Source organism: Diadema antillarum, unplaced genomic scaffold (genome assembly GCF_040938485.1).
Source record: "Diadema antillarum isolate AM-2024a unplaced genomic scaffold, OU_Dant_1.0 seq00001036_RagTag, whole genome shotgun sequence".
Lineage (NCBI taxonomy): Eukaryota > Metazoa > Echinodermata > Echinoidea > Diadematoida > Diadematidae > Diadema > Diadema antillarum.
Genome location: NW_027271868.1, coordinates 136,993 through 153,110, shown reverse-complemented (window position 1 = coordinate 153,110; position 16,118 = coordinate 136,993). Strand labels below are relative to the sequence as shown.

Below are 16,118 nucleotides of genomic sequence, written 5' to 3'. Positions count from 1 at the left end.
AGAAATAAAAATGTTAAAAAAACAGACATGAATTTATTCTCTCCTTCCATCATCAGCATGCATCTCTCTGGATTCATCTAACGCTGACAACATCCCTCCGAAGTTGAGACTACGATGGCTGCACACTCTTTTCACTAGAGTGTAGAAAATGTTTCATTAAGTCGTGGGGGCACCTCGCGATGGGGTCCTTACCAACAGCAATCCTTCTTTCCATCCATCCATCCCACAAATCATTCCCCCCTCCCTCAAAAAAAAAAAAAAAAAACACGCTAGACATTTTGAGGTCCCTTCTGGGGTCCCCTTGCTTGCCACCGTCGTCGCTGGCTTCGGCAGGCTGTAGAGGTATACGGCCACGATCACGAGGAGAGAGCCGGTGCAAAAGAGCCATCCGAATGACTTGTGGAAGAGGATGAAGGAACCTAGAGCAGCCATCACTATGGAGACCGATGTTGAGAAGCCCTTGATGATGTTATCCGTGTATTTGACTACCACAGATGTATACAAGCCTCCTATACTGGCCAGTGCTGTAAAAGAGAGAGAGATGGGCAACAAGAACATTACAAATAGATACAGAGGATTTTTATTTCTAATGACACTGGAGTCAGAACGCTACTGTAACACGAGGAATGTTTGCGTGCATTTTAATTTTGCGAATTTCGCGAGAGCCAAGATTCGCGAAATTAAAATGCATGCAAAAGTTCTTGTTTACACTATATGCATTGCATGCCAGTGGCAATTTGCGAAAATTTCATGCCGCGAAAATGGCCATCGGCTCCAATTCGCAAAAATTTCATGCCGCGAATATATCATATTTTACAGTATGTCAATATAAATATTCTTACAATTACTGGCTAGATTAACAAAGCAGCAAACAATGATAGGGTGGAGCAAGGTGTTGAAGACTGATATTGACTATCAGAAAGGTCACTGTGAAAAATCCAAAAGTGAAACTTGAGGAAATCCACAAGCAAGTACTATTATTCATCTTGCTAATGTTTACACTGAAGAAGAAAAACAGCATAGAATTATGATAGGGAAAAGCAAGCAAACTAAAACAATCAAAAACAAGGTACAGAGAACTTTATTGTAATTGAAACAGGCCTTGTTTGTTTGTTTCCACAACTGCTTCTTACAAGTCTCTTGGATAGTCAATCATTCTTTCTGAATGTCTCTATTTACTACAGTGGACTCCCATTATATCGAAGTCCCTCGGGACCGCAGTTTTCTTTCATTATATCGAAATTTCGTTGTAACCGAACAGATAAACAGTAAAAGCACATAGAGCGGATAATGTTACGGCATGAATTTCTACTTTGTTGCAACCGGAATTTTGTTATAAACTGTGTTCGTTATAATGGAAGTGCACTATAGTAAACACACAGGGTCCTGAAAATAAGGTTTACATCAATTCAATTGCACTTGTGCATTGTACTGACTAAATCCTAAAACACACAATAATTTAGACAAAGGAATGAGGACTTTTTTTCCGTCTTACCGATTATTACGTAGACATAAATATTGTAGCCATGGAGGAAACCATTTTCCACAACGTTCTTGAAATCTTTGGTGCATACACCTACGAAAGCACTGATGATTCCAAACAGATACATCTGTACGTTGCGTATCCACAGAGTTGTGTCTGAACCTTTGAGGACCTTTTCAAAATAAACACCTGCAATAAAGAACACGAGGGGGGTAGGAGTCAAGATTGTACCTACAGATGTAACAACTACAGGTCAATCAAAATGTGGACTCCTTGCAGTAAACCTGTAAGCCTTTCATTTGGCAATAAACTGCAAATGTTCTGTATCCTGTATAGGGATGCAATCTTGTTAACAACATTGCAATATTCTGAAGGATGGAAAAGCAAATTCTTTTAGTGGAAAAACAGTATTTTTCACATTTCCTTCAACAGATATGTGTAGTAATACAATCTGAAATAAAATATTTTCCATGAAACCTGCAGTATATTGGGCTAAAACTAGTACAAAATACCACAAAAAAAGTAAGTTGGCATATTTGTGTAAGAGATAAGAAGCAACAATGAATTTCCTGAAATTCAAACAAAAAGACACCAGGGGGGGTGTTTCATCAACGTTAGTCAGCGCTGACAATTTCAGCAAAATCCTTGGTTTAGATTGGCTGAGATGCTCTGGTCACTGACTGTTACTATGGTGATTGTCAGCGCTGACAACTTGTCAGCGCTAACAAACGTTGATCAAACACCCCCCAGGAGATTAGTGAGCATATGAACCATTCAAGAAATTCACATCAAGAAATTGTTTGAAATTATGTGCACAATAAAACGTTGTACGGTACAATTGTTTAAATGTCTTTTTTTTTTTTTGGGGGGGGGGGGGGGGGGGGGGGGGGGGGGCAAGATCTCAATACTTAATGTTAACAGCTATATCAATACATAAATGCCAGCTCTGTATTTCTTATTTTACAGTAGTACAGTGCAGCCAGTTCATATAAAAAGATCAGTAGCTGCATTGTGATGCCACTGTGAATAGGAATAATCTAAGAATCAAGTGGAAAGTTGAATGTTTGTGAGTGCGATTTTCGACGGGCAAAAGGTGATCTGTTCAAACTTTTTTCCAACTAGACTGCCTGGGAATAGCAAGTACCTGCTTAAATTTCTAACAAATTACAAAATTACTAATAAAATCACAAACAGTAAAAGAGAAAAGAGAATAAGTGTCATAAAATACCAGAGACAAAGGCCAACAGGATTCAAAATATTCAACAAAGAGTAGAAATTCTCTGCTTAGCTAGAGAGCATTCATTAAAGGAAATGTTGACCAGAGGAATAAACTGTGTACCTCCTCCCCCTCCCCCCCCCCCCTCAAAAAAAAAAAAAAGAAGAGAGGATATTACCCCATGGTTTGTCTATCCATTCACAATGTAAGCTGTGTTGGAGGACCAACTCTGAACCAGCGTAACATTGTAACATGCAAACTTAAATCATGCACACTGTTTTGTGATACACGAGGAATTCCCTTGTTTGTAAATATCAGGAACTTGCGCATGAAGCTTTCAAAACAATGGCTGCAGTGTCTCTGTGGCCAAAGAACACAATCCTTCTGCTGTGCAGGGGATAAATTGTCATGCTAGTACTGAACCACAAGTTGCACGACAATTCAGCCAGCAAGCCACAACTTGCTCAACAATATTTTGTCCTATTTATGCACTGGTTCAATATATAATCTAACTTTCATCCTTAAATGAATTAAGTTTGCGACATCCGCAACAACAACAAAATCATGCCAGGAATAGTACTTTGTGAGAGTTTGGCACAACTGGCCTCACTACATGGACTCACTTCATTGAGGGGATCATGTTAGGACAGGAAGTGTGGGGTTTGGAGACAGACAGAGGCTATATCCCTCTAATCACCCAACAGTCACAAACAGTTCGAGGAAAATCAGATTTTAACCCCCTTAGCCAGATAATCAAATGTGCTGTTGTCATGCCAATGGCGCACAGTGGGTTCCCTGTTTACAGTGTCTGGCTGCCAGCATGACACAGAGTAGCCATTTCAGCATGTTATGATTAGTCCATCTTCACTGTCAACACTAGTCCTATGGGGAATACTTATTTATGAAGTCAAAAATATCAAAGAAGGATTCTTTTTAAAGTAACTTCCACTTTTTGGAAGAGATGGGTGAACAGAATGCAATGTTTAGATCCTTCATTGAAGTCCTGAAGAAATGTCTGTACATGAAATGAATTCATTGGTCTTCACTGTGAATTACTCAAGGGGTTTCCCCACCCTTTTAGTTTTGTGCATTTTGCTTTAACATTAAAGATTTATTGGTGATATATAGTATACCATCACTCCATTCTTTTTGCACTTGATACAGAATTGCACTCATTTCAGTTAAGTTCTTGGTATGACACATGTGCCTGGTTGATACCATTTACTGACAATTTCTAGTCACCTGGGGTGAACCATGAGGATTTGGCTTCATTTCGAAATTTGCATGCTTTCTGGTGTAAGTGAAGGCCCTAATGCACTCAGTGTAAAGAGACAACATAACAACATGTGCACACAAAATGCAATTGTAAAATACCAACTAGCACATAGCTGGGATTGATATCAATTTTAAAATACCAACTAGCATACAGCTGGGATTGATATCAATTTTAGACTAGCATATACCTGAAATTGATATCGATTTTAAAATACTAAGTAGCATATAGCTCGGATTGATATCTATTCTAAAATACAATTAGCATATAGCTGGGATTGATCATAACACAAGACAAATTGAATTGAACTAGAATATAGTTGGGATTGATATCTATTCTAAAATACCAATTAGCATATAGCTCCAATTGATAAAGATTTTAATACCGACTAGCATATAGTTGGGATTGATCATAACACAAGACAAATTGAATTGAACTAGAATATAGTTGGGATTGATATCTATTCTAAAATACCAATTAGCATATAGCTGGGATTGATCATAACACAAGACAAATTGAATTGAACTAGAATATAATTGGGATTAATATCAATTTTTAAATATCAACTACTGTAAAAGTGGTTTCTTTCACGTACAGAAACTTTCGCGGTTTCCATCGGTGCCGACTTTTTCGCGTGTTTAAATTTGCAGTCGGTAATGATAGTGTTGTAACAAGCCACGAGTTCAAAACATTTTCGTGTGATGTTAAATTCGCGGTTCAACCTCAAAGCGCGAAAAGCGCGAAAATAAAACCACCGCGAAAGAAACCACTTATACAGTAGCATATAGCTGGGATTGATGTCTGAATATAGTTGGGATTGATATAGATTTTAGAATACCAACTAGCATATAGCTGGGATTGATGTCTGACCTGCAAATCCTGAGCAGAGACAGGAAACTATGATGGCTATCAACCCTTTGGTGTAGTTATAATGCTTCTGGTCCTTGTTGCTTGTGGCAGACTCCACCTGTACCATCGCCACGCCCGCAAACAGCAGAATGATGGCTAGCCACTGCGTTGAGCTGATCTTCTTCCCAATCATTATCACCATAAATATGGCTGTGGTGATGATCTTTACTTGGTAGGAAATCTGGACATCAAAACACAAAACAAAAATCAGTTTAATGTGACGTAAGTGTATTTTGATACCATAAATCTATACTTCATGTTTAATAACAATTTATGTAAACAAGGCAAAATAAAGTTGTAACTTCTGTGCTTTTTTTTTCACTTACTGTTACCAACAAGTTTTATCAAATTAAGAAGATACTTATGGGCAGATATGTCCAACTCTAAGCTTTTCAGACTTTCAACAGTTTTCTCTATATCCTATGGTATTTCATATAAACGCACTGCAGTTTTGTGAATCTTGACCAAGTGTAGCTGCAGGTTGTGTTTCCTTGCGAACGATATTCATAATAATTATCATCTTCGTTTTCATCACAAACATAATCATCTTTATCATTATCACTGTCTTCACCATTATCATCAACATCTTCATCATTATCAACTTTTCCTATATTATCATTACCATCTTCATCATTATCATTACAAAATCTTCACCATTTCTATCACCATCTCCATCATTTATATCATCAGCACCTTTACCATGATCATCTTCTCTATCATTATCATTGCCACTTTCATCAATATCATTACCATCATCATCACAATCTTCATTACTATCATCATCAACATCTTCATCATTACGTCATCAGCATCATCCTTGGTATATTGGAGCAGCATCGGCCCGATACCTGGTATGTGGCCGCATCCAGGTTGGAGAGGGCTACGAAGGCCAGGTTGTTCTGCAGGGCGTAGATGATGCTGGGGATGCACATCTTGAAGGTGTCCGAGGGACTGCAGAGTACATTGTGGTAGACGTCCCGCACCATCCCCAGCAGGCTGCGGTGCTCGTTCACCAGGATCAGGAGACTGATGAAGAGTTTGGAGCACTCCGACAGGAACACGGTGGTGGTCGGGTAATAGAGTGGCCCATCCTGGGACCGGGTGAAGCGGACTAGGAGGATGTACCCCGTTGCATTGAAGGTTAACACACACAGGATGTAGATCTTGAAGGAGAGACTTACTCCTTCTGCAGAAAGGGAAGGAAGGTGGTGGGGTAAAGAAGAGGGTGCAAGTTGAAGGCGGCAGATCTCACCTGTAAAACAACATATCTATTCAATTGCCTTTTGATGAAGGTAATTCCTTTCAGATCAGAAAGCATAGATTCAAATTAGGGGAAATAGCAGAAAATGCAATGCCATTTGGATGATTTCCATTGTATAGTTAAAAACAACGCAACAGTTGTATTGTGTGTGTGTGACAGTGTGTGTGCACTTGAAATTTTGAAAGCATGCTGCAGCATCTGAGAGTGATCTACAAGTTAGAACAAGCTTTGAAAGGTGACCAAATGTTTCAAAAGTGAACCATACCACTACAAAATATCACAAAATGTATTTTTTCATGAAAAACACTCATCCCGTGGACTTGTTACTGACTTATGCTGAGAGTAATCTCATTCCCCCTACTTTCTCTAAGAGATGAGTGCTCTTTCATTATGCTAGAAAAGTGAAAATATGTTGAATTTTCTGCTATTTTTTAACATTGTTGTCCATAATGATGTCATCGACTGTAGTAGTAGTAGTAGTAGCAGTAGTCTCCTTATCCAGCGATGATAGCACGATACTTTAAATTCATAAGTTTGAGGAAATTTGGACATTTTACATGGATCATTTCATAAAACAATTACTTTTTGCTAAGACACCATACTGGCTAAGAAAATTAGGTTCTAACGTAAGAAATACTTCACTCTGTATCTTGGTCAGTACATGCCTCATCGCCCCACGATTTTGCACACACAAAGAACATATTGTCTAGCTCACTTCATTGACAAACTTCTTGATCTGATTCAATTTTGGTTACTGTAAAAGTGGAAATTTTCGCGCATTTCGCGCAACCAGAAACTAGCGCGAAAATAAAAGCACGCGAATATTTTTGCTTGCCATATGTTCCTGTGCGTGATGTCTTGATTCCGCGGAATTAAATCCATGCGAAACTCTTCTCACCCGGCCAAGCGCGAGAAATTAGTCGCGCGAAAATATCCACTTTTACAGTACTGTAAAAGTAGATTTTTTTGTGTGAGTAATTTTTCGCGCTCGGCCAGGTGAGATGAGTTTCACAGGTTTTTAATTATGCTGAATCAAGACATGAACTACTGGTACATATAGCGAGCAAAAATATTCGTGTGATTTCATTTACTTGCTGGCTTCTGGTTGCATGAAATGCACAAATATGTCAACACTTTTACAGTACCTTGGTATGTAAATTAGGATTGAACCGATCACCTAAGTTGTTAGACTTGACAGATTTCCAGGTCTGTTTGTAATGCCTACAGATTATTTGACATGAATTCAAGACGACACTGCACTGATGCAAACTGCTATATTACAATCAAACTTTGTAGAAAAAAAAAATAGAAGAGAGAATGGAAAGGCCGGCAAAAGGGGTTTGCAAAATAGCATACTCTTTTCACCAAGATGTGTTGATCTTACTACAGAGAGTAGTTCAGAAACTAAGTTCTGATGTGATTGAACTTCAGGGATATACAGACAGGCCTTGAAATAGGATTTTGGAGGGGCAAGGCCATTTAGAAAAGGGCACTTTTACCATGAGGCCAGCCATGATAGGGCACTTAGGTCAGTCAGAGGGGCACCAAGGCCACATTAAAAAGGGCATGTTGGGTGTTTTTTTAAAGGGTGATTTTTGCGACGTTGCAAGAATTTTATGTTTTTTTTTCATATTCTAACAACCCCCCCCCATACATAATAGCATACAGTAGACCTCGCCTAAGTCGACTTCGCATAAGTCGACAACTTGCTTAAGTCGACACAATAAAAAAGTCCAGATTTTTGCCTTTGTTATTCCTTGAAAATTTCCTCGTCTTAGTCGACAGTTATAAGTCGACAACTCGCGTAAGTCGACAACTCGCGTAAGTCGACCTGATTTTTCAGTGCCAACTGAGCTGAAATACGTATTAATTCCCTCGTCTAAGTCGACATAATTTTTTGCTCAAAATCTTATCGCCATTCTCTGAAAAAGAATTGTTTTCCCGCTCCGATTCGCTGCGTTTCTACTCGGTAATTGGCTAGTGTACGGCGCGGTAGCGTTCGCGCCATGCGTCTATTGTCTTGTATGCCAGAATATAGAAAGGACATACACTCATTTACACTGGAGCATTACATGTAGTACCCAAGACAGTTCACTTTACCCCTTTTTTCCCTCTCGTTTTTCTCAAAACGCACAAATTTTGCACACTTCTATGTCCCAGTAGGTACATGTATTCACTATCCGAACATGAAATAGGTGTTTTTGTAAATCCGAATAGAAACGTTGATTATTCCGAAGCGGTATCAAAACCAGGGCCCTTTCTAAAAAGATTTATTACAATGCAACTAATGATGCAACTAAAAAAAAATCAAATGCAGGTGATATCAAATCACACGCAACTTTTGCATTTAAACGCAATTGCGTTGCTGAAAAGACTTGCATTTGATAATCATATGAAACTAGAAAATAATTGTTACGAACCTGAAACTCAATTGCGTTTAAACGCAACTCTAAAAATCAAATGCAAGTCCATCAAATCACACGCAACGATGTATTTAAACGCAAGAGCGTTTCAGAGAAGACTTGCGGTTTTTGTACGAAATTAGAAACTGCGTTTAAATAAATCTCTATACATCTACGGAAATGACGGAAGTGCGTTATTGTTGAAAAGACTTGCATTACTTTTTTCATTTCGTAAGCAAAATCAAAAATTAAACGCAACTCTGAAAATCAAATGCAAGTCCATCAAAACACATGGCACGCTGAAAGACTTGCGTTTGATAATCACACAATACTAGAAAATTGTAGTGAACTTTTTTTAACTCAATTGCGTTTAAACGCAACTCTAAAAATCAAATGCAAGTCCATCATATCACACATAACGCTGTATTTAAACGCAAGTGTGTTGCAGAGAAGACTTGCGTTTTTTGTACGAAACTATAAGAAACTGTGTTTAAACGCATCTCTAAACATCTATGGAAGTGCGTTATTGTTTAAAAGACTTGCATTATTTTTTATTTCGTAAACAAAATTACAAATTAAATGCAACTGTATGCAAATTGTAGGGAACTTTTTTTAAACTCGCGTTTAAACGTAACTCTGAAAATCAAATGCAAGTCCATCAAAACACATGGCACGCTGAAAAGACTTGCGTTTGATAATCACACGAAACTAGAAAATTGTAGGAAACTTAAACTCAGTTGCGTTTAAACGCAACACTAAAAATCAAATGCAAGTCCATCAAATCACACGGAACGCTGAAAGACTTGCGTTTGATAATAACACAATACTAGAAAATTGTAGGGAACTTTTTTTAACTCAATTGCGTTTAAACGCAACTCTAAAAATCAAATGTAAGTCCATCAAATCACGTAACGCTGTATTCAAACGTAAGAGCGTTGCAGAGAAGGGTCTTGCAGTTTTTGTACGAAACTATAAGAAATTGCGTTTAAACGCATCTCTAAACATCTACGGAAGTGTGTTATTGTTTAAAAGACTTATCGTAAGCAAAATTAAAAATTAAACGCAATTCTGAAAATCAAATACAAGTCCATCAAATCACACGGAACGCTGAAAAGACTTGCGTTTGATAATAACACAAAACTAGAAAATTGTATGAAATTTAAACTCAATTGCGTTTAAGCGCAACTCTAAAAATCAAATGCAAATCTGTTTTTAAAACGCAAGAGCGTTGCAGAAAAGACTTGCGGTTCTTGTCCGAAACTAGAAACTGCGTTCAAACGCATAAAAATGTACGGAAGTGCGTTATTTTTGAAAAGGCTCGCATTATTTTTTATTTCGTAACGGAACTTTCGCCGTGACCGAACTTAGTCTGCACTTGCAGGGGAAAGACATCGCAACATTTACACGTTTCAAACTACCGAAACGCATGCTGCTTCACAAAATGTCAATGAAAAAAAATGATTACGAATTATTGTTAAAGTTCGCTATGCCGAAGTTTTAAATCTCAGTCCAAAGTTAAATTAGTCCGACAATGGTATAAAAAGGGCCTAAGGGCACTTTGAGGAACAAAAGGGGCACTTTGAGGAACAAAAAGGGCACTTTGAGGAACAAAAAGGGCACTTTGAGGAACAAAAAGGGCACTTTGAGGAACAAAAAGGGCACTTTGAGGAACAAAAAGGGCACTTTGAGGAATAAAAGGGCACTTTTAACTTTCAACTAACCAGCCAACCCGTGTTCACATACAGCGTTACGGGGGTCGGGGATCTGCACAATTTTTTTTTTTACATTTTATTTCACTTTTTTTCGCATGCGTGCCCTCGATCAAAATTACTTTGAGCATGCGGGCATGAATGCAGAGCGAGAGAGATGGCAACGCTCGCAGCCGTCCGACATGCCTGGCACATGGCTTACGACCACTTGCTCCAGACGCATTCCCCACAGTAACACACGCATGCACATAGCACCCACCCAACGCGCTCAACCGCTGATTGCGACACTCGACGTACAGACACCATCAACGTACTTCCGTACGTACGCGCAGGCACACTACGAATACAGTCCGGGAAGTGGACTACATAAATTATACTACCTAGCTAGTAACTCTATGGCCGCTGCGCTGCGGAGGCAGTCGACGGAACGGTCAAAGCCGGTCGGCCGTACGGACATGAGTACAAGTGTACGTTGTCTCATTGAGTTTGAATCAGATACAGGACGCGAGTGAACTGAACAGAAGGTATGATATTTGAGATGAGGAAATTTGTTCAAGCTTATTGAAGTGTAGACTTTGAGAAAGGGCATATTATACGTCATAAACAAGAACTTTCATTCTAAAAGGGCACCACGGCCACAAGAAAAAGGGCACTTTTTTTTTGGCCGTAACTTTGATCACGGAAGAAAGGGCATTGCGGCCAACGAGAGGGGCACCGACGGCCATGGCCGTCGGTGGCCGTCGGTTAATTCGAGGCCTGTACAGAGCATGAACAATTGTATTGCAAAACAAAATGTTCGATAGTGCATGATCAAAATTCATACCTTTTATTGTTTTCTTTATCTATTCATGGGCTTCTTCATGGATTATTTTGTTTAGTAAGAATAATATGCAGTAAACTTTCTTGGGATCAGCCATCGGCAGCCTTTGTTTGGCCTTTGCGTGTTCCCCACAATGTTCATTCTCCTAACAGCTTTGAATACGTTTTTACCACTGTACATTATCAGTGATTCCTTCTGGACCAATGTTTGCATGTTCGTCTGTCTTTAGCAAACATGGAATACATGAACTTCTGATTTCATATCAGCTTTGAGATCCTCACTGAGATTCGTCCACTTGCATTTTATTAGTAACCCATTCCCAGGCTATGGCTCAAAATCTTTTGATTATTTGAGATCATTTGTGATTGGCCTATTGCCACTAGAGAAGATTAGTGTGCATACAGGAAAATCTTGGGAGATACTTTACTAAGCACATGCAGGCACTTCTTATAACTTTTTGAACAACTGTTAAATATAATGACAAGAGAAGACACACACACACACACACACACACAAAACTTTGCTAATTTTTGCCCTGGCTGCACATTCTCATTAATTCATTTAAGTTATGATTTCAATGGCAAAAAATAAAACCAAACAAAACAACACCAAAACAAATAAGGGAACTGCAGGAGTGTAGTTTTCCAGTCTACAACACAATCACTACACAATGTACATGTGGCGCTTTGCATTATTTTCATTGAACTTCCAAATATTTGGGGTTACTTTTTTGCATCTCCCAAAAGAAGTCATTGAGTTATAAAGCCATTCCCAAGTAGGAACTCTTCCCACTACACAGGAAGGACACATTTCAATAGAGTTCACTGCTACTCAACCAGGCGTAGCTTTGGGGACGTGGCACCATTCAGAGAAAGCCGGAATTGCTAATGTACACATAAATACTGGTACACCGTAGGTATTCTATTTGCTCTACAGCACATGTCATCTGAGCATTATCTGGAAGGGAGGCGCCTTTTAACGGAGTGAGGAAAGAATTTCAAGTTTCGTTCTTTATGACTGTTGCTCATGAAGGGACAAATATAATGCACAATGCCTCTGGTAACACTTCATTGCTGGGGCATAAAACTGAACACAATACCATCGATACCACTTATGTACTACAGTGCTCACTGAGTAATCACGAACCACCTTAAATGGGAGTAAATTTGTCCCCCCCCCCCCCCCCCCCCCCCCCCCCCCCGTTTTGCAGAGACCACTGTACTATATCATGCTTTTTTAGCACAATATGGCACGGTTTGTTAACTATAACAAGGGTTTCTGTGGCAAGTTGTGTACTGTGATATGGTACAAACATGGGTTCAGTATTAACTACTGTTTCCTGAATGAGTGCTGATCTCAGTCTGTCTCAAAAAAGACTTGCCCTCACAAAACTTTGCCATTACATCTCATTTACAGAGAATGACAGAAGACCCTAGGTAGTACTCTGAAATAGTTCCTAGTTCCTAGAAAGAAATTTCTTCCTAAGTCAGGATTTTTTTCCTAAGTTTCTTCCAAGTGTTGGCATAACTTTTTTCCTAAACTTAGGAAGAAACTTAGGAGAATATGCAAATGATGATGAGATATGCAAATTTCTGAGTTAGGAAGAAGTTGGTATTCTAGAAGGCACTTCGGAAAGAATTTGAGAAAAATATTTAGGAAAGCTCCACTCCTGTCCTAAGTATGTTGTTAAGATAAAGCAAGCTGCAAATCATTGTCATAGGCGCTTGGCATTCAATGCACGCAACATGTACTTTGATGTGCGAAATGGGCATGAGAAAGGGAACATGCCGCGCACACATGTCTTTAACCCTACGTCATAACTAATACGCGATTGCCATTTATAGGTGGGTTCCTTAAGATACGGCATGCTGTATTGGCTTAGGAAAGGACGTGGGAGGGGATAAGGATGGCCTAATTTGCATTAAGAAGTTCCTAGGAAGAAATTTCAGAATACCAATTCTGTCTTTCCTCGGCACATTTTAAGTTTCTGAATTAGGAAGAAATTTAGGAAGATTTTCAGAATACCCTCCTTTAGAGCTCTCCTATTGCAGATTTTCACGCAATTTTGTCTTTTACCGAAATCCGTATAAAATACCTAACTTCACATTTTCAAAGCAATTATGCTGGAGAGGCTAATTATAGTTAAATATGCACTAGTCAGCTGAAGTGCATGTGTACAATTATACATTTAATGGTCATCATTGACATTTGGCCGAAGCACTCGGCACGAATTCGATCAACAGATGCCTTCACAAGTGAGATTTCACAGGTGTATAAAATCAATATTTGCTATATGCCAATTGCTTTTCCCAAATACAAACTTATATTCTAGGCTACAGATGTTCACAATATCATATGTCACCTACATGAATGGAAAAGAAAAGAAAAACCTCTTAGGCAGGATAATGATTAACGATTGTAAAGCTTCAAGATCATTCCACTACAAAACTTAACATGGTAAATGCTGGTAAGGTTGGAGATTTTATAGACCTCTTGCTAACACAATAATGTCACTTGGGCATGAAATGGGCATTTATAGAGTGAAGGCATCTATGTATGACTTGTTAAGTCAAAGTCTTTGTGGCATAGCCAATTATAATGAAAGGTGAAACATTTAAACATTCATGTGTTCCTTTTCAAACCCTGAAGATTAGCTTCCCTTTATAAGCTGGCTTACTGTAGAGGTAAATAATTCAGATCTTTCAAAAGAGTGATAAAATTTGAAACTTCATTATGATGGAGGGAGAAACAGTACTACAAATTTCCAGTGAATCTATTCGGCTCCCGAAAAAAATCAAACCTTTATTACTGCTGCAAAAGGGGAGGCTGCAACTTCTGGAGTACCATGGGATTAGATTTTCATTTCTATTTTAAAAACTCTGAGGTGTATTACCGTAAGATTTCATACACAATGCTGGGCGACATAGTTCTTCAACTACACAAAATTTTGTGATGTTTGCAAAAGGAATATTATGACCTTTGAACAGGATGTATCAAACATCAAACTGACTGTTCATTGTTGCCACATGTAAATTCTTCAGAGGAATCTCAGATGGTCAAAATTTCACATTCATATTGACAAAATCAAACACACAGAACAGTCGTTGTTTCCTTAAAATCAGACAAAAATGAGGGGTCGAAAAAACCAAGTCTTCTCACAACAGTGAGACTGGTCAAACATACCTACAAAAATTCAGGTAGAGCAAAGAAGTTACAACAAAATACTTTGCATCAGATTAGTTCAGACAGCTGACGATTTAATAAAAGGCCCATTCTCAAAGAGAAAATTTGCAATTTACTTTGTGTTTTGTTTTTTGTGCTTCACCATATGGAGCCATACAGTGTTTGCTTCACTGCAAAGTGCATCAGTAAAAACAAGGAAAAGTAGAAATTACGCGATGCGTAATATATGTCCCCGCCGGAAGTAGCATTTAGTAGCAAAATGTACAATATAGGCAAAAATATCAAGGTCAAAGGTCAAAGAAGTCAAAGGTCAAAATTCTATGCAGAAGTTTTGAAGCCCTAACCTAGTGCCATCACATAAAGCAAACGGAATCGAAATCGGGTTAGAAATGGCGAAGGAGTAGCATTTGGTAGCAAAATGTACAATACAGGTCAAAAATCAAGGTCAGAGGTCAAAGAAGTCAAAGGTCAAAATTCTGTGTAGAAGTGTTGAAGCCCTCACCTAATGCCATCACTTAAAGCAAACGGAATTGAAATCGGGTTACAAATGGTGAAGGAGTAGCATTTTGTAGCAAAATGTACAATATAGGTCAAAAATCAAGGTCAAAGGTCAAAGAAGTCAAATGTCAAAATTCTGTGTAAAATTTTGGAGCCCTCACCTAGTGCCATCACATAAAGCAAACGGAATCGAAATCGGGTTAGAAATGGCGAAGGAGTAGCATTTTGTAGCCAATGTACAATATAGGTCAAAAATCAAGGTCAAAGGTCAAAGAAGTCAAAGGTCAAAATTCTGTGTAGAAGTTTTGAAGCCCTCACCTAGTGCCATCATATAAAGCAAACGGAAGCAAAATCGGGTTAGAAATGGCGAAGGAGTAGCATTTTGAAGCAAAATGTACAATATAGGTCAAAGGTCAAGGTCAAAGGTCACAACTGAAATTCTGTATACAAGTTTTGAAGCTCCCATGTAGTGCTATCATATAAAGCAAACAGAATCAAAATCGGGTTAGAAATGGCGAAGGAGTAGCATTTTGAAGCAAAATGTTCAATATAGGTCAAAGGTCAAGGTCAAAGGTCACAACTGAAATTCTGTGTACAAGTTTTGAAGCTCCCATGTAGTGCTATCATATAAAGCAAACAGAATCAAAATCGGGTTAGAAATGGCGAAGGAGTAGAATTTTGAACATTTTGATCACACACGGACGGACAGACGGACGGACAGACACACGGACACACACACGTATGGAGCCCGTTTCATAGTCCCCTGCTCGAACTCGTTCGGCGGGGACAAAAATAATCAACCAACCTACCCTATTTTTACACGACCCGTTACACCAATACAATTTTTTTTTTTTTTTTTTGTGCCTAATTTGACTGCATAATACATGTAAATATCGTCTCTTCGGGTTGTACTTGATTGTTCCGAGCCTAAATGGCTTTCAAGTGGTATCAAGGCCGTGTCACACCTTTCCGGGCAAGCGTTGCGTACGACTTACGAAGAACAATTTTTACTACCCGAAGGTCCCCGCAGATGACTCGCAGATGACCCGCACATGACAGTACCTTGCACGTATCTCATCTGAAGTCGCCCGGAGGTGCGCACGTAAATCTTTTTACCCGCAACTATGTTTAGGCCCTGTCACACCTTTCCGGGCAAGTTACGCGGGCTTGTTGAGTGTAGGGATTTTCTAGCATACCGGGCATTCCTGAGGGCGGACAAGGATTTGAGCGAATCAGTGCATGTGTCTTACTTGCTGGACGCGTTCTACCTAAATTCTACTTGCGAGTATACTGTGTGACCTTTGTACCAGTCGCGTGGGGGCTGACAATTCAGTGAAGGAATTCCTCTGAAGGAACAGCTGAAA

At 39.0% G+C, this 16,118-nt stretch overlaps 1 protein-coding gene across 1 annotated transcript in view; it reads right to left on the bottom strand.

Moving 5' to 3' along the window:
* Nucleotides 1-269: 269 nt before the first annotated feature.
* The window catches only part of LOC139742914 (CMP-sialic acid transporter-like), a 29,981-nt gene continuing 14,132 nt past the window's right edge, over nucleotides 270-16,118 (bottom strand). Inside the window, 5 exon segments of the mRNA XM_071653420.1 lie at nucleotides 270-317; nucleotides 319-524; nucleotides 1,496-1,672; nucleotides 4,843-5,062; nucleotides 5,730-6,067. Coding sequence (XP_071509521.1) covers nucleotides 270-317; nucleotides 319-524; nucleotides 1,496-1,672; nucleotides 4,843-5,062; nucleotides 5,730-6,067 — 989 coding nt within the window.